This window comes from Fulvia fulva, chromosome 5, assembly GCF_020509005.1.
Source record: "Fulvia fulva chromosome 5, complete sequence".
NCBI classification, from domain to species: Eukaryota; Fungi; Ascomycota; class Dothideomycetes; order Mycosphaerellales; family Mycosphaerellaceae; genus Fulvia; species Fulvia fulva.
The window spans coordinates 3,436,161-3,460,706 of record NC_063016.1 but is presented as its reverse complement, the minus strand read 5'-3'; the positions used below and the strand labels follow the sequence as shown (position 1 = coordinate 3,460,706).

At 54.4% G+C, this 24,546-nt stretch overlaps 12 protein-coding genes across 12 annotated transcripts; 7 read left to right on the top strand and 5 right to left on the bottom strand.

The window, feature by feature from the left end:
• Positions 1-153: 153 nt before the first annotated feature.
• Positions 154-591, top strand: CLAFUR5_06140 (uncharacterized protein; the record flags this gene model as incomplete). The annotated part of the gene is made up of 2 exons (XM_047905288.1): positions 154-315; positions 364-591. The coding sequence occupies 2 exons, from the start codon at positions 154-156 to the stop codon at positions 589-591; spliced, it is 390 nt and encodes a 129-aa protein (XP_047762770.1).
• Positions 592-1,043: 452 nt separating this feature from the next.
• On the top strand, positions 1,044-2,222 carry CLAFUR5_06139 (uncharacterized protein; the record flags this gene model as incomplete). Its single annotated transcript, XM_047905287.1, has 1 exon — positions 1,044-2,222. One exon carries the CDS (start codon positions 1,044-1,046, stop codon positions 2,220-2,222), a length of 1,179 nt encoding a protein of 392 aa, XP_047762206.1.
• Positions 2,223-2,629: 407 nt separating this feature from the next.
• CLAFUR5_06138 (uncharacterized protein) lies at positions 2,630-3,307 on the bottom strand (the record flags this gene model as incomplete). Its single annotated transcript, XM_047905286.1, has 1 exon — positions 2,630-3,307. One exon carries the CDS (start codon positions 3,305-3,307, stop codon positions 2,630-2,632), a length of 678 nt encoding a protein of 225 aa, XP_047761640.1.
• A 2,434-nt stretch (positions 3,308-5,741) lies between these two features.
• CLAFUR5_06137 (uncharacterized protein) lies at positions 5,742-7,061 on the bottom strand (the record flags this gene model as incomplete). The annotated part of the gene is made up of 1 exon (XM_047905285.1): positions 5,742-7,061. The coding sequence occupies one exon, from the start codon at positions 7,059-7,061 to the stop codon at positions 5,742-5,744; it is 1,320 nt and encodes a 439-aa protein (XP_047762109.1).
• A 265-nt stretch (positions 7,062-7,326) lies between these two features.
• CLAFUR5_06136 (Poly(A)-specific ribonuclease PARN) lies at positions 7,327-9,590 on the top strand (the record flags this gene model as incomplete). Its single annotated transcript, XM_047905284.1, has 2 exons — positions 7,327-8,398; positions 8,548-9,590. The coding sequence occupies 2 exons, from the start codon at positions 7,327-7,329 to the stop codon at positions 9,588-9,590; spliced, it is 2,115 nt and encodes a 704-aa protein (XP_047761643.1).
• A 1,768-nt stretch (positions 9,591-11,358) lies between these two features.
• On the top strand, positions 11,359-11,598 carry CLAFUR5_06135 (uncharacterized protein; the record flags this gene model as incomplete). Its single annotated transcript, XM_047905283.1, has 1 exon — positions 11,359-11,598. One exon carries the CDS (start codon positions 11,359-11,361, stop codon positions 11,596-11,598), a length of 240 nt encoding a protein of 79 aa, XP_047761642.1.
• Positions 11,599-11,754: 156 nt separating this feature from the next.
• CLAFUR5_06134 (uncharacterized protein) lies at positions 11,755-12,384 on the top strand (the record flags this gene model as incomplete). The annotated part of the gene is made up of 1 exon (XM_047905282.1): positions 11,755-12,384. The coding sequence occupies one exon, from the start codon at positions 11,755-11,757 to the stop codon at positions 12,382-12,384; it is 630 nt and encodes a 209-aa protein (XP_047761641.1).
• A 544-nt stretch (positions 12,385-12,928) lies between these two features.
• Positions 12,929-13,977, bottom strand: CLAFUR5_06133 (uncharacterized protein; the record flags this gene model as incomplete). Its single annotated transcript, XM_047905281.1, has 3 exons — positions 12,929-13,239; positions 13,290-13,417; positions 13,481-13,977. 3 exons carry the CDS (start codon positions 13,975-13,977, stop codon positions 12,929-12,931), a joined length of 936 nt encoding a protein of 311 aa, XP_047761646.1.
• A 1,267-nt stretch (positions 13,978-15,244) lies between these two features.
• On the bottom strand, positions 15,245-15,678 carry CLAFUR5_06132 (Aldo-keto reductase; the record flags this gene model as incomplete). The annotated part of the gene is made up of 2 exons (XM_047905280.1): positions 15,245-15,534; positions 15,591-15,678. The coding sequence occupies 2 exons, from the start codon at positions 15,676-15,678 to the stop codon at positions 15,245-15,247; spliced, it is 378 nt and encodes a 125-aa protein (XP_047761645.1).
• Positions 15,679-16,165: 487 nt separating this feature from the next.
• Positions 16,166-18,092, top strand: CLAFUR5_06131 (Ribosomal lysine N-methyltransferase set10; the record flags this gene model as incomplete). Its single annotated transcript, XM_047905279.1, has 2 exons — positions 16,166-16,662; positions 16,715-18,092. 2 exons carry the CDS (start codon positions 16,166-16,168, stop codon positions 18,090-18,092), a joined length of 1,875 nt encoding a protein of 624 aa, XP_047761843.1.
• A 265-nt stretch (positions 18,093-18,357) lies between these two features.
• Positions 18,358-20,505, top strand: CLAFUR5_06130 (Transcription factor vrtR1; the record flags this gene model as incomplete). Its single annotated transcript, XM_047905278.1, has 1 exon — positions 18,358-20,505. One exon carries the CDS (start codon positions 18,358-18,360, stop codon positions 20,503-20,505), a length of 2,148 nt encoding a protein of 715 aa, XP_047761644.1.
• A 727-nt stretch (positions 20,506-21,232) lies between these two features.
• CLAFUR5_06129 (uncharacterized protein) lies at positions 21,233-22,791 on the bottom strand (the record flags this gene model as incomplete). Its single annotated transcript, XM_047905277.1, has 2 exons — positions 21,233-22,547; positions 22,640-22,791. The coding sequence occupies 2 exons, from the start codon at positions 22,789-22,791 to the stop codon at positions 21,233-21,235; spliced, it is 1,467 nt and encodes a 488-aa protein (XP_047761599.1).
• Positions 22,792-24,546: the final 1,755 nt, after the last annotated feature.

The following is a 24,546-nucleotide window of genomic DNA, read 5'->3' as shown; positions in this document are numbered from 1 at the left end:
CAGCGGCTGCCGACTCGCCACAGCCAAGCTCCTTGCCCGCTTACAAGGATTAGTCAGAGCTCTACGCCCTGCATAGCAAATGAAAAGATATCTTTCCTATCAGCTTGCAGTAACAGAACAACCTTACTTAACACAGAACGTACATCGCCTACAATGTCTCCCAAGCAAGCCATTCTCACCGACAGCGCCCCCAAGCCCCTTCCAGGCATCTACAGCCAAGCCATCGTCGCCAATGGCTCAGTCTACTGCTCCGGCTCGATCGGCATGGATCCAACCACCGGCAAGCTGATCGAGGGCTCTGTTGCAGACAGAACTGTAAGTCACACTATATCGAGATACAACACGCATGCTGAGACATGACAGCACCAATGCATCAAGAACCTGACAGCAGTCCTCGAAGCTGCGGGCACCAGCATCGACAACGTCGTCAAGGTGAATGTGTTCCTCGATGACATGGAGAACTTCTCGGCTATGAATGAGGTTTACAAGCAGTATTGGGGTGAGACGAAGCCGTGCAGGACTTGTGTGGCTGCTAAGCAGCTGCCGTTGGGGACGGATGTGGAGATTGAGTGCATTGCTGTGTTGCCGTAGGTGTGGATTTATGGTATCTGGGAGGAAGAGTAAGGAAGGGCTGATTGTGGCTGTAGGGCGAAGAGTCGGCTGTAGGGCGAGTCGATAGATGATGGTGTAGCGTATAGTGGGAGCACGTGAAGGTGATATCTTGGTGATATGCCTGTGTAACTCGAGACTCGGGATTGGAAAGTGAATGGAGATGGTGGGGTAGCTGCACCCACGACACACGGCGCTTGGCTCGTGCGCTGTGCGCTAGTGCTGTACCTGCATGATGTTTCCGTTGTTTCGGAAGACTTGCTCCTAGGTTACATGTAAACTCGTCCGCGCCCGTCATCAGCACCCTGTCCCATCGCGCTGTCGCACTGCAACGCTACACACGGACGACACTATTCACCACGACATCTGCAGGAAGCCGTCACTCGAACCAACCGCCCCTCTTTTCCGCGCGACCAGGTAGTGCTTGCCAAAGCATGTCGGGCTCGGGTCCCGATGTCGTTCGCATCAAGCGCAAGCGCTATGAGCAAGCGCCGGAAGCACTGATGGTCGAGCGGCCAGGCAAGAGACAGCATACCCAGGATGTCCATTACGTGCTCAAGAAGGATACCACAGATGCCTCGCAAGGAGGACTGTTCTCGGGGCACAGCGCTGCGAACCCGCCAGCTACCTCACGACCCTCGCCCTCGCATGCTCCAGGCAGTGGTCTAGACTCGCCTGTGAGCGCCATCAAGGAGCGTAGGATCTTCCACCTGAAGCGCCCCAGCACGCCGGAGGCTGGCATCAAGAAGCGCAAAACAAAAGATAACGAGGATGTCATCGCGACTTTCATCGAGCGCCGAAGCAAGAAGAACGCGCAAGATCTTCTGCATCTAGCCAAGGGCGGGAATGACGCTGGTGCAAGTCCTGCGCCTGCCGATAACCTCAAGCGGCCGGGCAGGGGATCTGCTGTTCGTGCGGGTGGACGGCATGGCGCAGGTGCGCCAACCTTCGGCGGTGCCAGTACTGCGGGGCCTACCATGGTCGCAGTAGCAAATTCGTTGAATCAATTCGCTATGGAAGAGGCAGCAAAGGAACAGCTTCCACCAAGGCCCAAAGTGACCGCCAAGCCTAAGCTTCCTCCGCAGCGCAGCCGAGAATTGCATCAACAGAGGATTGCAGACAAAGCTGCGCTCGACCACCAACGAGACACCGAGATGGACATGGACGATGATGCCGACTATGTCTACGATACCTATGTCCTTGCTCCAGTCCCACAAGCCGGCAACGCTCAGGTGAGCGCGCAAGATTCCGGTGGGAACGTGGGCTACCTGGTCATCACCGAGGAGGACCAGGCTGCATGGGAGACCTACATTGAAGACGATCCTAGCGATAAAGACTGGGACAGTAACGAAGATGACGAGAACGCCGAGGACTGGTATGGCGCTGACTATCCTGATGATGAAGTCGCCTCGGATGATGAATACGGTCGCAACGCATATGGCTATCGTGCTCACGGATCAGACAACGAGGAGTGGGACGCTGACACTGGCAACTTCAGCGATGATGAGTATGAGCGGCAGATGAATCCGTGGCGCAAGAAGATTCCGGAGAAGTTTTCGGGGTATCTGACAGGTGCGGTTAAGGGCGTCGCCGAAGATGAGGACGAAGATTAAGTCCACGCTGGCGGAACTAGATACACGCATCTCGCGTCCTGTCGTCCTGTCGCCCGCTTGGCACCCTCGAATAACACGGTCATGCCTGTCGCCGCAACCACCCACTCGTTCATTTCCTTATCGTCTCATATCCTGTCCTCCGCGAGCAGGTCTCGCAGCGGGGATCGAACGCTTTGGAAGTCCACCTCCCCGACATCCCGTCTCGTTGAACGCCGTTGTCTGCCCGCAACAGAATGCCTTCGCTGCAAGGTCTAGCCTCTGGTTAATGTAAAGCCATGAACGCGAAAATTGGCGCTGAAAGATGCAGGTAGTGGGGCTTTCCACCCTCACGAAGCTGGTCGGCGGGTATGCAGCAATGCGAAGAAGCATTGTCGTTACGTCGTTGTGATGAGCATGCTTCATAAAGCTCAACTGATGAGGTATCCGATCTGGCCCAGGAACTCTGCCGAAAAGTTCATCGCACGCCTCTCCACTTCTTTACAGTCGGCTGCGTACGAGTTCGCGCCGCTCTTCAGAACCTCGAGCATTCCCCAGTCACGTCGTACCCGATAGTACACCGAGGTCAATCCTCCCTTTGACCTCGAACCAAAGAATCTGTAAAACTCATCCTCGATCTCCGGCCAGCTTAGGTCGCGCACAATCCGCGTATACATGATGAAGAACTTCTGCTCTTCGCTATAAGATGGCCTGGGTGCGCGCGGCCTCCGTCCCAGATTAAGAGTCTCAGGCGGAAGAGGGTATGGGTCCATCTCAGGGCTGCCGTAAGGCCGAGTGCTGGAGTAGGGGTTTCGTGGCGTACTGCCATTGAGTATGGTGTCCAGCGTGGGCGACTTGCCGAACGAAGAGGTCGTGATGCTTGACCCTCGCCGAGAGTCGAATGTGCTGGAGGAGCTGCTGTGGCTTTCCGCTCTGTGTGGATGGGCCGCCGGTCTGCAAGGAGGTGACTCCGGTGAGGGTGTCAGAAGCATAGAGATTGGGATCCTGCCCATCCGTTCTGGATGCCGCCGCATTGTGTATGCATCTACAGCAGACTGCTGTTGTGAGTCTGTCCTCGCTTCCATGCTGGTCCCCGTATAAAGTGGCATCTAGAACGGAGTGGGTCAATGTCTGAGAATACCCTTGAGACTGTCCACTTGGGTCCAAAAGTGCTGGGGTTACAATAGGCCGCAACTTCGTTCAAGCCTGAGTCGATGATGTTTGCTGTGAAGACTCCGGAAAGAGCGCCCTGGACTTCGGAGCAGCCCCCGACTGCGTTACCAGAGATTAGGGTGCAACATCGATTGAACAGCCAGGTGGGACGCTAGAGAGATGGGCCTCCGCAAGCGAAGGCTGCAGACGACTCTCGGACGCCACACCGAGCACAAGCTAAAGCTCTAGAAGATTGTCTATGCAGCTAAGCAAGAAGGTCGGGAGCGTAGTATATTTCTTCACTGGGACGGACGTGGTTCCGTGCCGTGCCCCGCCGTCTGCAATGAGGCCTCGCCCCGGTTGTGGAGAAGTTGTATCGCGGTAGAGACTCTCGCTGGAGATGAGAGGAGATCTGGAGGAGATCTCGTGCGATCTGCTGGGAGTGTTGGAGTGGCAATCGTATAGATAAGCAGCAGAAGTGGAGCAGGATGATCGCTTACAGTTTCTCATTCACCGACAATACCATGTCCGCTGCCCCACGCATCGAGATTCTGCAGCGTTCAAGACACGCCATGATCGAGACGCCTTCGACGCGACCTGCCATTAATAACCCAGCGCCGATCTCCCGGCATTCTTTCGGTATCGGTCGGCCCGTGCAGTCTTCAACTTTATTGTAATCAGGCTCTCAAGGCACTTCTGCTGTTGTTGAGAGCTTCGCTAATCACCTTCGCGGATTGTGTGGCAGTCAGCAATCTTCATGCGTCATACTCATGTCGCCAGGCCACCTGATGCCGCATGAAGCACGGCGATCATCTGTCTCGGATGATTTCTTTGGGCCAGCATCGACCGCCCGATATGCGTGGAGACGCAGCTTCATGCGGGAATTGGCCCAGCACAACTGCCTGGAGTGACGTCCTGAAGATACACGAGCAGCGCGATTGGGAGCTGGATCTGGTTGGCATATGCAGGCACAAGCCCACATTGCATCTACTGTAGGAGGGGCGAACTCAAATCGTCGATGGTGCCCATGAAGCCCGTCGCCGAAACCTACAGCAGGCTTCGACGGCGAACGAGACCGTCCCCGAAAGAGGCAGTGCAGTGGCACAGTGGCTGCCACGAAGGCCTGGGCATGAGGACCAACTACAGACTGAGAATCATACTGCTGCCGGTGCTGTGCTGCAGTCTGCAATGCATCAAGCTTTTCGCTCCGGTAGATGGCGGAAGACGAGGGGCACATGCACGTGTCGATGCTCCACAACGTCGTCGCTGTGCGGTGTGATGCGGCGAATCCGAAGTAAACGACTACTGCGGCCTTGATGATCTGCGGGCATCCAGCTCTCTACTAGGTATCTTGCAGGCATTCCAAAGTCCGTCCCGTTCGAGCGACCTCCGAACGGCTAGACTAGGAGATCGCTCAGAAGTGTACGCCGGCGCCAGGGCCTATCGTAACGCCAGGCGCGTCCTTCCTCGACATGATCTTTCCCGAACAGTTCTAGGACTGTTGCTTCGCGCAGACTCTCCCAGCGTGTCAAGTGTAATGCTCTGCTGCACGACAGTGAAGGTTCCGTCGTGCGTCGTGTGCACTGCGAGCTACGTGTATGCGCTCTTCTGACGTTCGCATCACATCACGGTGGGCGCCCAGCTAGCAAACGATTCATGACCGTGTAGCCTATTGACGTTTGCATGTTGAGCCGATGATGCGGTGTGTGGCGCTTATGCATACAAGCATAACCCAGAACGTGGACGTTTACTCCGCAGTACGACCCTCTTGTGCAGTCCGTAGCGTCGCTCCTGCAGATTCTCGCCCCGTTGGGCTGCTGTATGCTGCAGGTTGGAAGACGGTATCCGGCTTTCTGTCTAGTCGGTGCATGTATATTGCCTCGGGTGGTGAAGATCTGGGAAGGATGCTGTGGAATGGAGACGGAGCCCCAGTGTCGCTGCAGTGTGTGAGCGATTGAGCATGGCAATGTAACGATGCATCTCGGCTTGTACCGTTCTGACGGCGGAAGCATGAAGTTATGAGGCATTAAAACTGGCTAAACGCAACATCGGAACCATTTGTCATACAGTATCCTCGGAAGGGCGTCGCGATTCTTGCTCACGGCTGGGGCATCGATGATCGCGCTCTTCGATTGATGCGGAGAGTGTTTAGGTATCTGCAGGGTGGGTACACGCGGAAAATTCCCCCACTACCGGCAGCAACTGTTCAGAGTTCTCGACAGGCAGATTGAAGACTTGACACCGTCCTGCCATCGATCAGCTGCCAGACTTCACACTTCTCCGTTCGTGAGTCGTGACGCAGACCTTGCTTGATGCTTCAAATTAATTGCAAACGTGACGCTGCAGACTTCCACGCAAACTTCATACCGACATATCGCGGTCATAGTGATGCTATACGTAAGACACTTTGACGCCCATACCAACAGTTGACCGGATCTTCACCCAGCTATTTTGCAAAACCCGCTTTAGTCGCTCACGAATGTCTCTCCGGGCCATCACTAGGATCAGTGCGACCATGAACATGAGGAACCGCATAAGCGCCATGCTGTCGCCCGTCACATTGCGCCCAACCTGCATTATCATGTGCTGGAGGTTGTGCAGGATGAAGGACGCCCGACCGTACAAGCTTCGCGGCTGTATACGCGTCTTCTTTTGCGACTTCGAAGCTTTGGATGCCGATTGCCCAGGCGACTTGTGGTCGCTCGAGCTCGGTCTGCCATTAAACGATGCGCCATTGAAAGACCTTGTGTTGCTGCTCGCAGGTCCGCTTGACCGGACCGTCTCTGCTTCGGCAGCCTTCCTGCGATCCTGCTCTTTGCGTTCCTCCTCCTTGCGCTTCACTTCTTCTGCAGCTCGTTGTTCCTCCATCTCGCGCTCCCTCAGCTCTTCCAACTCGCGCTCGCGCTGCGCGGTACCATCTTTCTCGTCTTTTATGCTGTGCAGAGCATGTAAGAATGCTTCGCGTCGCTCCTCGTCCAGCATGTCGTTCATCTCGATGAATTGTTGCGCGTATTCCCATTCTTCGTTGGCCGGAAGGACGTGCAGAGCGTAAAGCTCGATGATCTTCAGACGAGTGGTCAGCTCTTTCGGCGAGGACGTATGATTTGACATGGGCGTCGCGGTTCCATCTTGATAGAAGGCCAGTTGTGCTGCATCCGCTGATGCAGAGAGATAGGCCTCTAGGTGCTGTTGATTGAGCTTCTGGCTCTGCATGTGGCTCTCAAGTAGTGTTGCCAGGTTCACGACCACATCTGGATCGACGTCTCCTTCACTTCCTCCGTAGCCAAGTCGCACGATCTCATCCCAGATGGTACCCTCTCTGACCTTGGTGACCAAGCGTCTCCATATCGCGGAGCCGAAGGTGTTCCTCCCTTGCTCGGGTCCGATGTCCACTATCGAGGACAATAGAGTGATGTAGAAGACCCAGACTTTCGTTCGTGTGCCCTTGGAGCTCTGGGCGATCGGAGCGGGTCCGCTAGCATCCCCATGGCCATTAGCAGGACCTTGCGATGGCTGCTGCGCAGATACAATGGGCTCGAGGGTCTCCCAGGCCTCCTTGAATCTCTTGGTCAGATACAACTGCCTGGCTTGCTTGTACGTGCGGACGATCAGCGAGTTCGTGTTCCGTGACCTCGAGAGGCTGGACAAGGAGCTGGACAGATATTGCGAGTTCAGCGAGTCCTGGTAGGTGATGGTCCCAGTGGATGCCATATCCCCCTACTCCTGAAAACGAGCGATGTGGTAGGATGGGAGAGAGCAGCTTCGTCGCGTCACGACTCACACACACTCACGCGAGATGATGCGCCGAGGGCCATCGGCCCGCAATTTCCCGCGAACCGTGATCCTTGCACTCCAGGCTGTGAATCTTGTCATCATTCAAGATTGCCCTGCACCTTCACATCACCTCCTCATCTGCTCGGTCTGCTACCGTTTGCTGCATGTGGTGTGCAAACAGAACGACACGCTCATTATTTGCATGCACACTGTTGCTGCGCGGGCTGTTGCCGCCACGCCATCAACCTGTGGCCTTCCCAGGATAGCTGTATGCATCACAGCGAGAAGTAGTTTCATTCACTCTCTCACACACGCGCCCCTCTCACGCGCACACCCGAGACAGCGGCGGCAGGTGCGAGTTTGCTCGAGATCGTACGCTTCCGCCTCTTCAGCATCACCATCATCACCTGCAGTCTCTCTTTCCTCGTCCGCCCTCGGCTGGCTTCGCCGGCTCATCTCAAATTGGAACTTGACAACACTTGCCACCTGCACTCGCACATCCTCTTCTGATCCCACAACAAACATTGCTAAATTGAGCAGCCCAATAACCACCACCAAGATGGACGTCGACAAGGTCAGCTTCTATCCACTACTGCTGGACATCATCACCGACATCTCCGAAGCGCACTTTGTCGCCATTGACCTTGAGCTCTCCGGCGTGCCTTCCAAGGGCTCATGGGGCAAAGACTCCGGCAAGCCGACCATTCAGCAGCGCTATCTTGAGATCAAGGAAGCAGCAGAGCGCTATCAGATATTGCAAATTGGCATCACCTGCGTGGACCAGAATGTGCACGATGGCAAATACACCCTCAAACCATACAACTTCGACCTCTCACCTGTCATCAGCGAGCGCGGCCTTGATGTCGAACGCATCTTCTCCTTCCAGTCCGGAGCCGCCGAGTTCTTGCTTGGCGTGAACTTCGACATCGGACGACCCTTCACAATGGGTGTTCCATACCTCTCACGTGCAGAGGCGAAGGTGGCCCGTGAGAAATTCGCAATGCGTCAAGACAAGACCAGTATGGCCGACATCCATATCAAGCCAACCGAGACCGAGTCACTGGCCTTTCTCGAGAGGGTCAGAGGCGAGATCAATGCTTGGGTCAAATCACGCAACATGGATACGCCTGCTTACCTCAACATCGCTCCTGTCGGCTACGACACCGTTAAGGATGGACAACGTCAAGCCGAAGAGCTGTCACGCTTCGAGAAGCGCCTAGTCCACCAGCTCGTCCGCGCAGAGTTCCCGGAGCTTGTCACCGTCAGCAAGAAAGGTACGTAAATGGAGTACCGGGGAACGGGCAGTGCCTTCGATGGAGGCCAAGTGTTGGAGACATGCGCTATTGCTTCACTGCAGCGTCTAGCCCCTTCGCTTAACCGATCGCAGGTACTGTTCGAGTAAAGCTAACAATCTTTGATGTAGGCTTCATCCAGATCGTGCGCTTTAACAAAGAACGCGAGGACAGGATCGCTGCCGATCGCCGACGCGAGCTCGAAGAACGCATTGGTCGGCAGAAAGGATTCAGGTGGATCATTGAGGCTCTACATGGTAGCAATATCAGCAATCTTGATCTGCGCGAATGCGCTAAAGACAGCGTCACCGGAGAGCCTATCTTTGCGGATATGGACGACTACAAAGCGCAGTTCAATCGAGCACAGGGAATCTTGCGTGGCAACCCGAAAGTGATCGTTGGTCACAACTGCTTCCTGGATATGGTCTACATCTACCGCACTTTCATCGGTGAACTGCCGGACACAGTGGAGGAGTTCCAGCGAGCACTTCACAAGCTCTGGCCCGTGGTCGTTGATACGAAATACATGACCACTCACAACTGCGGTGATATCAGCCCGATCAGCTCTTTGGAACAGATCGCCGAACAGCTCAGCGCCCAGACCACTCCAATTCTCGATACCGACAAGCAACACACCAAGTACAACACCATGGATGCATTTCACGAAGCTGGCTTTGACAGCTTTCTGACTGCTCAGGTAGCTGTCAGATTGTCTGCCAAGCTGGAACGTGAAGGCACATACATCGACGTTGAGGACAGGCGCAATTCGGCAGCGCCCACAGATATCACCAACGGCGTGGCAAACATGAAGCTTACCGGCAATGCGCTGTTTGAGCTTCAAAAGGAGCAGAAGGCAAACGGAAACGTCGACGCTTCAGAGGCCGGTGGCTTCACGCCATCTGTCCCTGGCGCACAATGGAAGCGAGTCGGAGACCCCACCCTGGAACCGACCTCCAAGGACGATCTGTTCGAGTATGACCCAACCGACCTCAAGCATCGCTTCACCAAACAGGACTTGACCATACCAGGCGGTATGCCACGCTTCGGCAGTGACTTCTGGCGTGTCTACGGCAACAAGTTCCGCGTCTTCGGCACCCAGGAAGGTGTCTGCGCGCTCGACGACTCCATCGAATCACCAATTGCCTCGGACGAGGATGGAGGTGTAGAGGTCTAGAAAGCCAGACTCCATCGAGCGGCCAGGGAGCTCATGATCGAAATTCGGTATGTTGTGAGAAGGTTCGAGGCATGAAATACGGCGCGCGTCCAGACCTCTCCACACGTTTACTGCCCCTTGTGGTTCGACAATGGCTAACACACTTCTTTCTGCAGGAAAGGATCGAAGAACTCAGACTGGCTAGTCCCACGTCGACGAAGCTTCCGCCGTAGGGGATCAAGTGTACGAGTACGAAGGAGGAAGCAAGAGTTTTTGGAAATGCAGACGATCTTCCTCAAGACTTGATGCTGTGGCTTACCAGTTACCTCATCCTGCTGCCGTGTAGGTGCAAGCAATCCTAGGCAGCTTGCTAGAAATCCCAAAATCCTATGGCTCATAGCTTCGAGTTGCTTGACTTACATTCCCAGGTGTCACAATCCACGACCGAGTCGCCATCACGAGGCCGCTGATCAGACATTGACCTTTCTTAACGATATGGTTCTGAACACAATGATATAAGCCACACGATCGAATTCCAGCTTCGCTCCAGTGGAAGTGCAGCATCTTGGCGCTAAGTTTGCACTGGAAGCTCAATGCATCGCTGTAGAATATCACGACAACTTTCAAGCTCGCGCTCATATATGTTTCGAGCCACAGGGCAGGTTGACTGATGTCCCCAAAGGCACCATGAAACCGGGCAGGGTCAAGTGGCCGCCCAAAGCAGTCGTCCTGATTGCTAAATCCTTGTTGGCATATACTGACATGAAGCCGAGTCTTTCCAGGACGGTGAGATGAGCCCGCGAACACGCACCATACCATTAAAAAGCAACCACTCGTTCTAGATGGACTCACCTCTCCAAGATCTCGAAGAAGATTTCGCTCATTATAAAGGCTACACTCTCGCTGACTTCCACCTTCTCATTTTGATGACACGGCTGCTGCGGATCATTCACTTGCCGCATAGCGCCTGCCAAGGGCACTAATTTGTGCGGATGCGGGTGCGGACGCGGACGCGGACACTTATGAACGTATCTGCTTCCACTGAAAGTCTGGATTTTGAAGACTTTCGACTCTGTGAGTCGCATCAACGCAGCATGACCGAGAGACGTCGTCATACTGACTGAGTCTTTGACGCAACGTGGAGAGCGCAGAACACGATAGGAGGAGTTGATCTCGCCAAGAGCCGACGAGCCGCGTGCTTTGGATCTGAGATGCCGCTATTTCGCACGCAGGTCCCGACACAAAAGTTGTGAGTCGGATGTACAGCGTGACTGGCACGATCTTTGCAGGTGATTACGGTCGCGCGGTGCCCAGTGAAGACCGCTGCCGCTGGGAGAAGTCAGGGTGGTCTCACCGCGCTAGAGAAGTTGGACAGAGTCCACATTCTTGGCTCCGATCACTCATCCATCTCTTGATCCTGTGGGCACAAACTGGACTCCATCGGCTCATTGAAGTGTGGACTGCGCGTGGCAAAAATTGTATAATCAAAAGAGTACATGCTCAAGCGGGTCTGCTCTTATCGTTGCTGCCAACAAAACCGGACGTGATCCGCGAACATCTATTCAAAGAGGCAGTCGTGTCCGGCGGCGATAGAACTGCATCCGATGACCAATATCAAGGCAGTGCAAAGCCAGGGGATGGTTCCGAGTGTCCATACAAGAAGGCAGAGGTGCTTTTTTTTCCTTTTCCCTTCTCCCTCTAACCACAAGCAACCCATCAAGGCCAAGCAAGCACCATGAGATCCTTCACGACTAGCCTGGCGGTCCTCGGGACGACAATCTCCCACAAGATGCTCACCGCAGCACAGAATTCGTCTTACGGCGCCGACAATTTCTATCAAAGCGACAACGTCACTCTTTGGCCAATTTCATTCCCATCGCAATACGACACCACCGCCGCAGCCGCCAATCTCTTCCTTCCAGACTTCGTCAACTATAATACCAGCCATCCGGCCATCATCGTCAGTCCCACCATGGGCGCAGTCAAGGAGCAGAGTGCCAATCTCTATGCCCAGAAGCTGGCCGAATAGGGATTCGTCACCGTCGCCATCGATTATCGACACTGGGGCGGGAGCGAAGGCGAACCACGGCAGCTCGTAGCTCCGGATTCATATGCTGAGGGCTACAGCGCCGCGGTCGATTTCCTAGGCACCCAAAGTTACATCAACCGCAGGCAAATCGGCGGTATGGGCATCTGTGGCGGCGGCGGCTTCCTTGTCAGCGCCGCAAAGATCGATTCACGTATTGCGGCTTTGGCGACGGCGTCGATGTATAGCATGGGTGCCGTCACTCGCAACGGTCTGAGACACTCCCAGGATCTGGCTCAACGCAAACAACTCATTGCGAATGCCGCTGAGCAGCGCTGGATCGAGGCCGAAGGTGGCCAAGCTCTCTATAGCGACGGCGCTGCCAATGAGATCACATCCGAGTCGACTGCGGTCGATGTCGAGTTCCAAGACTACTACCGCACCTCGTTTGGAAGAGTCACACCTCCTGGCGCCCAACCGAATGCCACCTCGCATCGGATTACTTCGAGCAATACGCGTTTCATGAACTTTTACCCGTTCAGTGACATCGACACCATTTCGCCGCGCCCTGTGCTGTTCGTCACTGGAGATCAGGCACATTCGAGGGAGTTTAGTGAAGATGCGTATGCCCGTGCCGCAGAGCCAAAGGAGATCATCCGGGTGCCTGGAGCTGGCCATGTTGATCTCTACGATCGCGTGGATTTGATTACATTTGCTGAGTCAACGCAGTCCTTCCGGACGAACCTTGTGGGGCCTGCCAGCAACGAGACTGTGGCGAGGAAGGCTTGAGCGATGCGCAAGTTGCGTAAGCTTGGGGAACAATTGTAGCAAAGAGCATGAGACGAGTCATCAAGATTGGCCGCACCAATGGTTACGACGTGAGCTAAAGCTGGATGATCTGCTACTGAATGATCTCTCGCTTAAATTCTATAGGTCTTCTCTACGCTACACACGCTTATAACAATACCGTCTATCAACAAGTAAAAGCTCTCAATCCCATACTCAACTCACTCACTCTATAACTTCCCCGAATTCTGCTGGCTCAACGAGTAAATCCAGCTGCTTCCAACAGTGTACGAAACCCCATTCGAGCTGCTATCCGCAGACGCAGCGTAGCTAGCATCCACATTGAAGTTGTACCTAAAAGATTAGGGAGTCAGTACATAGTATTCACGAGAAAGCGCAGAGCAATAGAACCGCAACAGAGCTAGCAGTCTCTCAGCACGACCCTATAGGGGCCTGCTGTCGTGCGCGTTGTCGTGTGTATAAGACAAGTAAGCAATTTTGAGACACTGCTAGCTCCGCCGCAACTTATGTACTCCCTAGAATTTACTCACAGCGAGCAGTAAGTACCCCACGCAAGCCCAGCCCTGTACACGGCATATGCGTTGAAGCTGTTGCAAGCCTGGTAGCTCTTCAGGCCCTTGGCCTGAGCGTCCTGCCTGTTGGCAGAAGTCTGAGCGGTGGCGTAGTATCCGCAGAGAGTTGGGTCGTATGGGCCGGCGAAGAACTCGGAGCCGAGGGATTTGCTTCCGGCGAGAGTTATGGCTTTGCCGGTGATGTTTTGGCCGAGGGTAAAGGTGTCGACGCTGGAGGGGCGAGCAAAGAAAGTCTTGTCGTAGCCGTTGGAGGCGGCGATGACGACTGTCGAGCGTTAGTTATGGAAGACTTGAACGAGGGGGGAGCAGTCATACCGTGGAAGTCCTGGCGGTATTGGCCGGTATTAGTTGCGGTCTGGCGGTTGATACTGGAGCCCCAAAGAACGCACTTGATGTTCGTGGTAGATGGTGGGTTGGGGCAGGCTGGGCCTGGGTCGAGGGTTCTGAAAGAGTCTGTCAGAACGACAATCGCAAAGTGCCCAAGAACAGCGCTCGCCAACACTTACGGATCACGCTCAACATAAATATTGAAGCTCGTGCACAAATCGGCGTTGTCGCAAAGCCTGGCACATTGGTTCACGTCGTACTGCTTCAGAATCATGTACGTAAGGTAGGAGCTCTGCTGGGTGGAGCCGTTCAGATCCCTAAACTTTTCGAAATATGGAAAGGGCGGTCCCTGACTGTTGGCCAAGGCGTGGAACGGCGGGTAGTTCACGAAGGCCTCTGCGGTATCTGGTTTGACCTGTGGGTAAGAGCCAGCTGGCTGTGGCGAGCAGTCTCCTCGCCTGACCTTGTTGGAGCTGCTGGGCGCCGAGGCAGGTTGAGCCTCTGCTGAGATGGAAGTGGCGGCAGCGGCGGTGTTGTATGCGATGCTGGACTGCCCGGCTGCACCGACTGGGGCAACGGTGGTAGCTGGTAGTGGTGCGTCGTTGATGGCGGCGATGTTCATCTGCTGAGCAGCTGCAAGGCCTGCAAAGGCCACAGCGGAGAGGAAACCCTTCATGTTGGGGGATTTGGGTGCTAACGAGTGCTGTCGGTGAGACGAAGCTGATTTGTTGTGCTGGGTGGAATACGTGAGAGGCAGTGCGATGGCTTTATACTTACTACAGGGGCAGCACGAAGCGTGGGAGGTGAAATCAGTAACACCGCGAGACGGCAGCTTTAGACGTGCCGGTACCTGGAATCGGCGGTTGGTGTCTCTCCTTCGAGGCAAGTGCCGAGCAGCGCAGGCTAGAAGTGGCCGTTATTGCTTCTATGGGTGTATGGCTGGACCAGCCGCACGTTTCTAGCAGAGTAAGCTTGTGCTTTTCCACGTTAGGCAACGTGCCTCCAGCGTGGCTTGCATGCTCGAGGTAAGGTTTGCTCCGAGAAGAGTATCTTCTGGCCATGCGTGCCATGCTGATGCTGATCATCGCTGGGCGGGAAGTGCGATGGCGGAAGCAAGAACGTGCAGTGAATGAACGATCGTTGTGACGCCCGCTCATATCCTCCCTATACTGCACCGTCAGAGTAGGCGTTCTTGCTGATCTTGCTGGGGATCTGCAACGATCAAGGATTCCACGTGCTTGCCATCGTTGAGGTCGTCAACGCCATTGATGTGCTGCGGCCTGCATCAAGCTGACATAGCGGCGAGAACAGACAGGGAGCTACATGATGACCTTCCGAATTCGTCCAGAAACAAGCTCGTGCGCCGCATCAAGTGGTCGCAGAACTTCTGGATGTGGCATAAAGAAGCAGTGGAGGCGCCAAAGGATGCGATCGGTAGCCGGATCGGTCGATCACTAGCCGCGCTCAAGCTTCGATATAAAGTTTGAGACATTCTCCAGACTGTCGATGCAATATACCTCGGAGCTTTGGATTTCAGCAGAATTACCATACATACTGCTGATTCCAGGTTATACTCACCTGTCGTCTCGAGCATCAGATGAACAGCGTCACCCATTAGATTGCCTTGAGATCCTTATCCATGCCTCAGCAAGGCAGCATACGACACTCCAATTCTTCAGCCAGCCGAGACTGAATTTTTGCGTTTTGCATCGTCAGACCTTCCAAGCTGTCGAAGCACTGTACAAGATAGCAGCAGCATACATCACATTGCGCGCACCTGCAGCAGCTTCAACTCAAATACAGTGTGCCTGGAAATCACCGTAGAAGGACCATCGTTACTTGAGCATCGTGCCTTGCCAAAGACCAGCTTTGCGGCCACGAAACCAAACCTGCTGTAGCGTGGATATACGTCGCGACCGCTCACTACACAGCGTGGGACAGTCTCAACACGGGCACCCCAATGCCAGTACTGGAAGCTGATAGTGTATGGCTTCTGGCGTGTGGTGTAGGATCTTATCCCAGCCTTCAGGTCCGAGCTGTGGAGCGCCAGTCGGACACATCTTTGTGGAGACTTCGAGGCCTCTTTCCTGCCAGCGCAGATCATGCAGCATCTCTTCTGAGGCTCCATCGCCGTACTGTCTGGAGGTGTCCACCTCTGTGTGACCGTGTTTCTGGAAGACGTCCAACATGGAGTGGGCAGTGCTCGAATCGTGGACTCTTGATTGTTCGGCGCCTACGTTTGCTGTTAGTAGTTCCAGCAGACGGTAGGATGTCCTTAACGACCGATACCTTCTTTGCCAAAGGTCATGGCGCCGAAGACGATCTTGATCCTTGATTCCTGTTCGGCCGTCATTTCTGCAGTGCTCGAGCGTGGCATGGCGGCATGTTGAGCCTGCCATGCTGCAAGACATGGCAGCCCTTTACTACTTCAGCTCACGGAGTTGCGTTGCTGTCTCATGTTCGAGACATGCTGTCGCAAACCGGCTGAGGTGGTGATACTTCATGTCTCTCACTGGCTGCAAAATGCGATCAGAGTTTGTTGCGCGTGGTGCACAGTCGCACGTCGTGCACAGCCCAATGAAAGTCAACTGTTGCCTAGGCGACATTCGTCGATACTTGATGGAGCAGGCCTAAGTTTAGCGGAGGTGTGGCAGGATTGACATTACCTCTACTGGTAGGTTACCGTAGGTATTGTGCCGCAACATCCACACGTCCGGCCATCTCCCCTGCAGGCTGCGACTCTTGTTCCCTCCACCATCCTCGATCCTCGATCGTGTCTTTCGCCGACGACATCTGCTGGTCATGCCACGGCGCCAGCGACTATAGCACCGAGCCACCCACCCAGACTCCCACCGCAGTCTACAATGGCCCCTCCAGAGCGGTTGGAGGCGCTTAAGCTCTGGCTACACCAGAATGGCGGTTACCTCAATCCCGAAACACGTCTCGAGCACAGCGACGAAGCCGGCGTGCATTGTCGCGCTGCAACGGATCTCGCTCCGCACGCACGCATATGCACCGTCCCGCACTCACTGGCGCTGTCCAGTCTCAACGCCCTGGTCGACGATGTCTTCCCCGTCTTCAAGCAACGCGGCTTGCCCGTCGAGGCCATCGGCTACTTCTACTTGATGTACCAGTATGCGCATCGCGACACTTCTTTCTGGCAGCCCTATCTGGACAGTCTGCCACGTCCCGACCATGAGCATAGCACGCCCTTCTGGTTCGACTCGCAGGATCTTGGCTGGCTCGAGGACACCGATGTCCTGCACACTCTCAAGGCCCGCAGAGAGGTCCACAAAATCCACTATGTCGCTGGCATCAACATGCTTCAGCAAGCGAACGTCGACATTGAGCCATACACATGGTGAGTCAAGTTGCAGAGGTAAGTCATGCGTTCGATTTCTTACATCACCCAGGGATCTCTACAGATGGTCAATCACTATGTACACCTCACGTTCCTTCTCCTCACGCGCACTGCATTCTGTTGACACCAAATACTGGGCGGCGTACAAGTCGACGCCAGACGGTCGTACACAAACCGTGCTCCTCGACATGACGCGCACTTCTGCAGAAGAGCTCGATTTCCCTGTGCTCTTTCCAGTCATCGACATCCCAAACCACGCCCACGATGCAATGGTAGATTGGGCTTTTGATCCTGCACGCTTTAGTCTGAGTCTCAGGTCTGGTGCCAAAGCCGGTGGTGAGGTGTTCAACAACTACGGTCCCAAAAGTAACGACGAACTCCTTCTGGGCTATGGATTCTGCCTTGAAGACAACCCGCACGACAAAGTCCTCCTAACCCTCAAGGCACCTCCCGAAGAATTGCAAAAAGAGCTTCGCAAAATCCAGCCAGGCTACTTCGAGGAGAGGCGAGACGACAAGGATGGCGAATGGAGCAGTGAAAAGGCCACATTTGGGCTGCAACAGCCCGTCCATGACCCCGAAAGACCTGAAGCTGTATTCGATCGCCTTCCGGAGCCTTTGCTCGAGCTCATGATCTATATGCTACGCCACGAGCGCGGCTTATCATTCTCCTTCGTGGAGCGCCCGCTCTTCTACCTCACAGCTCCTAATAGCGCCGGACGGCAATATCGGGCGCCGATCACGAGAATGATAGTAACATCTCTCCTGCCCAAACTTGCAAAGCTCCAAGCCAGCACGCCGCAGAACCCGCCGACCAACAAGAAACAACAACAGGCCAAGATTTATCGAGACGGACAGATGCGGATATTGGAGCATGTTACCGGGGGTCTCAGGAACTATCTGCGGACTCTTCTTACCTTGACACCCTCGTCCAATGCAAGTGGGCCCATGTTGGTGACTATACAAGGACTTGTATCAATCTTGGCCTCCGCGACCGACGAAGGTCCTAAACACGCCGCGGACTTCCTCAACGGCCTAGCCGTGAGCGCAGGCACATCTGACCTTGATCAGATGTGCGAAGCCGGCTGGGAAGACGACGCTTGTGTCTTGTTACTCTGCTTCGTCTTCTCAACCTGCGGCATCAACGACCACGAATACCCAGAGTACCTCTGGCGACCTGACGTGGATGTCGACTATGAGAACGACCGTTTTGATGACGATGAGCTCGAGCAAGGGAGAAGTTCGATGGAGCTTGTGAAGGCTGCGGCGCAGGAGTGTCCGGGGAGTTTCTGGACGGATAAGAGGTGGAGTGAGAGGTTTGTTGCTGGTGTTGGTGGGAGGGTGATGAGGTATGAGAGTTTTACTATGATGGTGCCGACAAGTGATGAGGGTGGTGATGCTAGGTTGGTGGTTTATATACATCCGTCGTGAGGCGGTATGGAGGTACTGTATCACGATGGTATCATGCCTATAAGCGTGCGGTATGGGATGAAGAATGGCCGATTCAAGGCGCGATGTGGTGTATTTCGTATTCTTCGAAAACAGGCGCATTAGTAGTAGCGATTTCGGCTTTTACCGCACGATCAGTTTCTAGACGTCGGGAGATCCGGCGCAGGAGTCCCCAGATTCCACACGAAATTCCACCCCGGTCCTCGGTCGCTGTCTCACCATTTGATTGTTCAAGAATACCGATGACATGGACACGCCAAGATCGTCCTCCCGACAGCAGCCATCAAGACTCGTCCCAATTGCCCCAGCGCGCATACTGTCAGCGTCAAGCCAGCAGACCGGCAGTCATGCTGTCTCTCTCATGCCATTCACCTGCGTTACGTGCGCGAAGAGGAAGGTCAAGTGTGACAAGACGGGTCCACCCTGCACGACTTGGCGGAAAGCCAAACTGGTAAATGACTGTTATTACCAAGAACCTGCTGCGAGAAAACGTAAGCGTCAGCCAGATGAGGACCTTCAGGATCGCGTCCAGCGCTATGAGGAGTTGCTGAGGAAGCATAACCTTCTACCAACGGAAGATAAAGAGTCGCCCGTCGCCACAGACTTCGACAAGACTGCAGTAGCCGGCGTCTTTGCACCTGGCGGAGGCCCGTTGGCATCATCGCTTGCATGGAAATCTGGAGGCACTTTGCTCAAGGGCCTCGGGAAGACACGGTACATTGACAGCAACATCTGGCGGAATCTTGGAGAAGACCTCCACCCTTCTTCGGATGAGGATGATGTCGATGATCAGCAAGATTCTACACCACCCAGTGCTGGACCTATTGATCCTGTATCCGCCGCCTTCTTTGGACCGACAACAACAAAGCAGAGTCTCATTGACTTGCACCCCACCTACGATGTGGCCATGAAACTGTGGGACCTGTATGTGCGCAATATTGACCCTATCATCAAGCTTGTCCACGTACCAACGACCCTCGCACTTGTTCAACGAGCAGCAGCAAACCCAAGCAGTATGTCCAAGGTCAATGAGTGTCTGCTGTTTGCACTATATCACTTCGCAATCGTGTCTACGTCAGAGCACGACTGCGAGGCCCTGTTCGGCCAGACGTGGATTTCCCTTCGGAGACGGTATCATGATGCAGCCAAACAGGCATTGGTAGCTGTGCAATTCCTCCGAACCACTGAGCTTGCAGTATTACAGGCATACATGCTACTCCTGCTCTCTGTCCGCAACCAGTACGATCCGCACACTTTCTGGATCCTCACAGGCATTGCAGTACGCATAGCACAACGAATGGGGCTTCATAGAGATGGGGAAGAGCTTGGTCTGAACCCTTTCGATGTACAAATGCGACGAAGGGTCTTTTGGCAGCTCTTACCACTTGACGGGCTGTCTGGCCACCTTTCGGGCACTGGTATTGCTATTGCCGCAGATACTTGGGACACCAAGCAGCCGCTGAACATCAATGACAAGGATATATGGCCTGGTATGGAAATTCGTCCCATCGCCAAGAAAGGTGCAACCGACATGATATTCTGCTTAGCACGTACAGAAATCGGCAGATTCCATCAGAAACTTCGTCCCGCGCTAGGGAATTGGGCCAAATTGTGGGAGGCGAAGGAGACGCCTGCAATTTTCGAAGCTCTGCAAGAGCTGGAAAACACAATGGAGGAGGAGTATATCCGCTACTGTGACATCTCCAACCCGGTACACTGTCTGACGATAGCAATGGCAAGAGCTGCCATCAACTCTGCTCGCCTGCGAATCAAGCTGCCCAAAGCACGCGCTGACGAGGCGAGTCTGGAAGAGAAAAAGGAGCTCTGGACTCTTGCTCGTCAAGTACTCCTCTCCAGCATAGCTGTTCACCAGAACCAAGCAATGTTACGATTCCACTGGCACATGAAGCAGTTCTTCCAGTGGGATCCACTAATCTGGATCATCAATGAAGCTCGCAGAGAAGAACCCGCCATCGATCGTGCGACGCTCTGGGGAAAGGTGGAAGAATGCTACAATTCCCACCCCGAACTCCTCTCCAATCGACGATCGATCGACGTAGCTCTGGGTCGACTGACGCTCCGCTCTTGGGACGAAGCGCGATCGAGAGAGGCAACGTCAACTCCTGATCCAGTATTTATCACAAAGCTGAAAGAGGTGTTTGGAAAGAGGGAGGCTTCGCGACAGAACACTGAACCACCGATACAGCAGCAAGCACAGAGTGTTTTCGATCCGATGTTGGCATGGCAGGATATACCTATCGAGAACTGGCTGGACGCTAATCCCGCTTGGGGATACGCCAATGACTCTTTCGTGCATGGGGTGGATGGTAATGTTGACTGGCAGTTCTGGGATCAGCTGGCACAGCAGCAGCCTGGTGGGTTTGGGCAGGGTTGATGGCTGTATACAAGGGGTGCAAGTCGAGGTGTGGATCACGGTACATGTGTATACAATGCAGAACACTCGCCTCATAGCTACATTAGGTGAACATAAGCATTGCAGTCATCTTCACTTTCGGACAATGTGAAAGCCTGAGGCAGCTAGTGCTACTATGGTACGTGCAAGCTAAAGTCATGGGACGCCGACGACGAGCCATATAGCTGTCTCTAGACTGCGATATTTCCAATGGCACGCGGCTTGACATGCTTGAGATTTCTGGTGGTAATTCCGAGTGGCGACTCCACATGCTGAGTCGTCGGTACCTCATCGACCCCATAAACTCAGCGTCCTCAAGCATGGGTGATACCACACCTCTTGCTCGAAATGAGGCCAACCACAAGATCGAACCTACGATGGGTAAACGACCACGCATACCACAGACGACACTGTACAATGACACGATTCAGACACCAGAAGACCACCCACTGGTATGTTATTCATCACCAAGCTATCCAAAAAGTATACACATCGGAAACAAAAGCATATTCACCCATCCACTTGTCTTCTCGTAGCACGTAGCACATAGGTCATCCTCAAGAAGTCGTGTCTGTATAATCGTCCTATTGTCCGTTGAACTCCGAACGCTACCTAACCAATTCTACTCTTCATAGTATATGTGCTGTTACACCAATCTTAATCATAGATGACATCTCGAAAAGAAGTTGATACGAGTTTCGTCGCACGTTTAAACGTGCTTCTTAGCATGACGCCTCAAATGCTGAGCGTGATGGCCATGGCGCGCTGGCGTTGGGGCTGCCTCGCGGGCGTAGACAGTCTTGTAGACGGTCTCGTACACGTAGTTGTTGGCGCCTTCGGTCTCGATTTGGATCACCGGCGAAGGTGTGTATGCAACGGCCAATGTGGTCGATGAAGATGATGACGATGGAACGTTGTATGCAGGTGGTGCTGCCGCGGTGCTGCTGGAGCTGGTATCATCGTCGTCGCCATTGTACCCAGAACCGCCAGAGCTGGAACCGTTGCTGGAACCGTTGCTGGAACCGCCAGAGCTGGCACCGTTGCTGGAACCACCAGAGCTGGAGCTGCTGCTACCCCCAGCAGCGGAGCAGTCCGTGGTCGCCATGCCGAGAGCGGCCACAGCCATCTTTGGTGCTGGGTTGGTGGAGACAATGGGGTTGCATCCTGGAAGGGCATCGCCTGGCGTGTTGACATTCTCATCGAATGAGCTCTTCAGCTTGCAGGCCGCGCCCTTGGCTGAGCCCGCCTTGAAAGCTGCGCAGGTCCCGATGTCGGTATTGCCCCATTCGCCTTGTGGGCAGTTGTCGAAGAGATCAGGGATGGCGCCAGAATCCCAGCCATTGAAGAAGTCGGCGTGAAAGCCGAACCCAGTGGAGTCGCCCTGCGACAAGACGAACGTACCGGGCTTGACTTGGTCAACAACGCTGTGAATATCGAACTGGTTCTCCATAAAGATGTGCGGGAGACGGTGTGGGTGGGATGATGGGCATGGACCGCCCTGAACATCCCCTTCAGGATAGGAGACATGAGCACTAGGTTTGGACTGGTCGAAATCCTTGCCATTCCAGCAGTGAGGGAAGTGAATGGCGGCATTGAGTCCAGGGTAGGAAGCGCAGTCAGTAAAGCCTGAAGGCATGCCACCCTTGTCGCCCTTGTTTTGGCCATTTCCATGGCAGATCCATTCCGTAATCGTCTGATGCAAAACATCGCTGTTTGCAGCACGCATGGTCATGTCGCCAGCGATCATACGGAAGCCTGCTGGAAATTCGAAAGGATCGGCCTTCAAGTCTGCAGCGTTGCCCACGTCGCGGTAGTAGATTTTGTGGCCGTTGGTGGGCACGCGAACGTATCCGGTCCCGTTGCTAGACTCCATGAAGCCGGCAGGGTGCCAGTAAGAGCTCTTGTCATGGAAGACGCTATCGCCAGACGCACTGGAGATGGTCGTGCATGAGGATTTCTGCAGGGCCTCGTAGCTGAGCTCAGGGCCGAAGTTGCTCGCGCCGAAGACTTGATGAACGTGGCCACTATGTTGAAATGTCAGCACACTGAGAGAGATATTCATGGCACTAAATGTCGTCACAAGGACCGGCGAGTCTCTTCGACAGTTGCAACTTACCTAAGCTGTCCTGGATTGGTGATCGCATCCGCACGCTCAACCACTTGGTCGTCACCGCCAGGTGTGTAGACAACGAATTGAGATGTTTGATAACCCTGAGCGGTGGAGAGTAGAGCAGTCGCCGAAGCGACGAACTTCATAGAATACTTCATCTTTTTGTTTGCGCGTTTCGCTGTCAAAGCGTTGGTCGAAGCGTTGGTCGATATGTGCGTGTAGAAGGAGCGAGTCTGCTGACGATCAAGCCAGGGAAAGAGCGACTGCGTAGGTAAAGATCGTGGTGCAGAAGCCTGCAAAAGAGTGACAGTCGACCAAAGCGACGATTCTCGTGAGTGCAACAGGTGGCTGAAAAGGTAAGCTTGCAGGGTAAAGGTATGAAAAGTGGGAAAGGAAGATCGAGTCGCCCAAGCGTCTAGGGTTAAGCCAAGGTGTGATGATGAGAAGGGAACAAAGCGACAAGGCGGAACGCGTGGCGAGCTGATTTGCTCTTCGCACAAAGATAGGCAAAGGACCGTCACAGCCAAGACGAAGCCTCCTGGACAAAGAGCGCCCAGAGTACTTCGCCACAACAGGGGTAATCTGGGAGACGCGGCCGGTCGTTATGGTTTGTTGGCCTCGAACGCCTGTTCCAAGAAACAATTTTGGCTACGCTTGGTGCGAGAATGGTGTCAGTCTGTACCATAGTGGCGTTGAACAATGGGTGTTTCCCGAAGCTGAACTTCGATACTGCATGATGGATCCTGCGTTTCAAGCTCCAGCGCGGCGGCGGCAGCTTGACCTTGATCTCAGTAAGGCCTGCCCAGTAGCGAGGACTATACACAGCCACATGAGAAATTCTTCAACTTTTGGGACGTGAAGTTGCATAAGCCTGCCGAGAAGATGTGAGCGCTAGTGCAGGACACAGGCGGGTGATTGGTCGATCGCCACAAGCTGTTCCTGATCGCGTAGGTCAAGACCTCAGCTGTGGTTCATGAAACGCTGGGCATAAGTCCCCACACGTGGTCCTGACAGACACGGCGCGCGTGCTGCTGTCCTACTTTTGGAACACTTGTCGCCTGTGGTAGCACACGCCAGCTGCATTGTCTTGCGCATTCCGATGTCGCAACGGAGGTGGTGTCGTTCTCACACCAGTGGCGGGATTTCGCGCGTCCTGTATATGATGGAATTGTCAATGGCGTGTCAAGAAAATGCACAAGATGTCGAATCAGAGTTCAGGAGTGCCGATCGCATCAACGTTTCCCGCTGCCAAGGCTCGGCGTTCGTGTCGCCCATTCCACGTGCCGAGATCGAATAAGGTTGAACGACGTGTTTCCGGGCCTTCGGATTGGTAGAGCAGCTGGGCGTCAAATCTCTGTCTAGACCTTTATGCGCAAAGACATCCGATATGTCCCCGACAGATGACCATGTGTCGATGGTATGATGCTCGCGGTGGAGCGTTTGTGAATGCCGGTTGCATGAACTGGACATGATTGCTTGCGGCGCTGAGAGTCCGGTCGCCGTGAACACTACTCGCCACAGATGGGCTTGCATGCTGATCTGCATGTTGGCTGACTGGGAACTCATTGTGCCAGCGCATATTTCTTTGCTTTGCGAGGTGATCGGTGAGCGACACGGACTGGTCAACAAGTTTGTGGGAACTGACACGTCTGGTTCCGGGAACGTGCTGTGCGCTGTGCTGTGATGCACTGCACAGCTGTCGAAAAGCAAGCAGGCATATGACGATGAGCACAATCCATTTGGTGATGGTCCAATGAGCGTATCGGAAGGCCATTCGCCTTGCAGACGCAACGCCATTGCATTGACTGCCCAGCGTGTAGCTCAACGACATGCTTGCTTGGCCGAGAGGATACCGGCTGCACGTGTTGTAGCTCGAGACTATCAAAGACAGCTCGCCCCCTGCTGAGCTATAT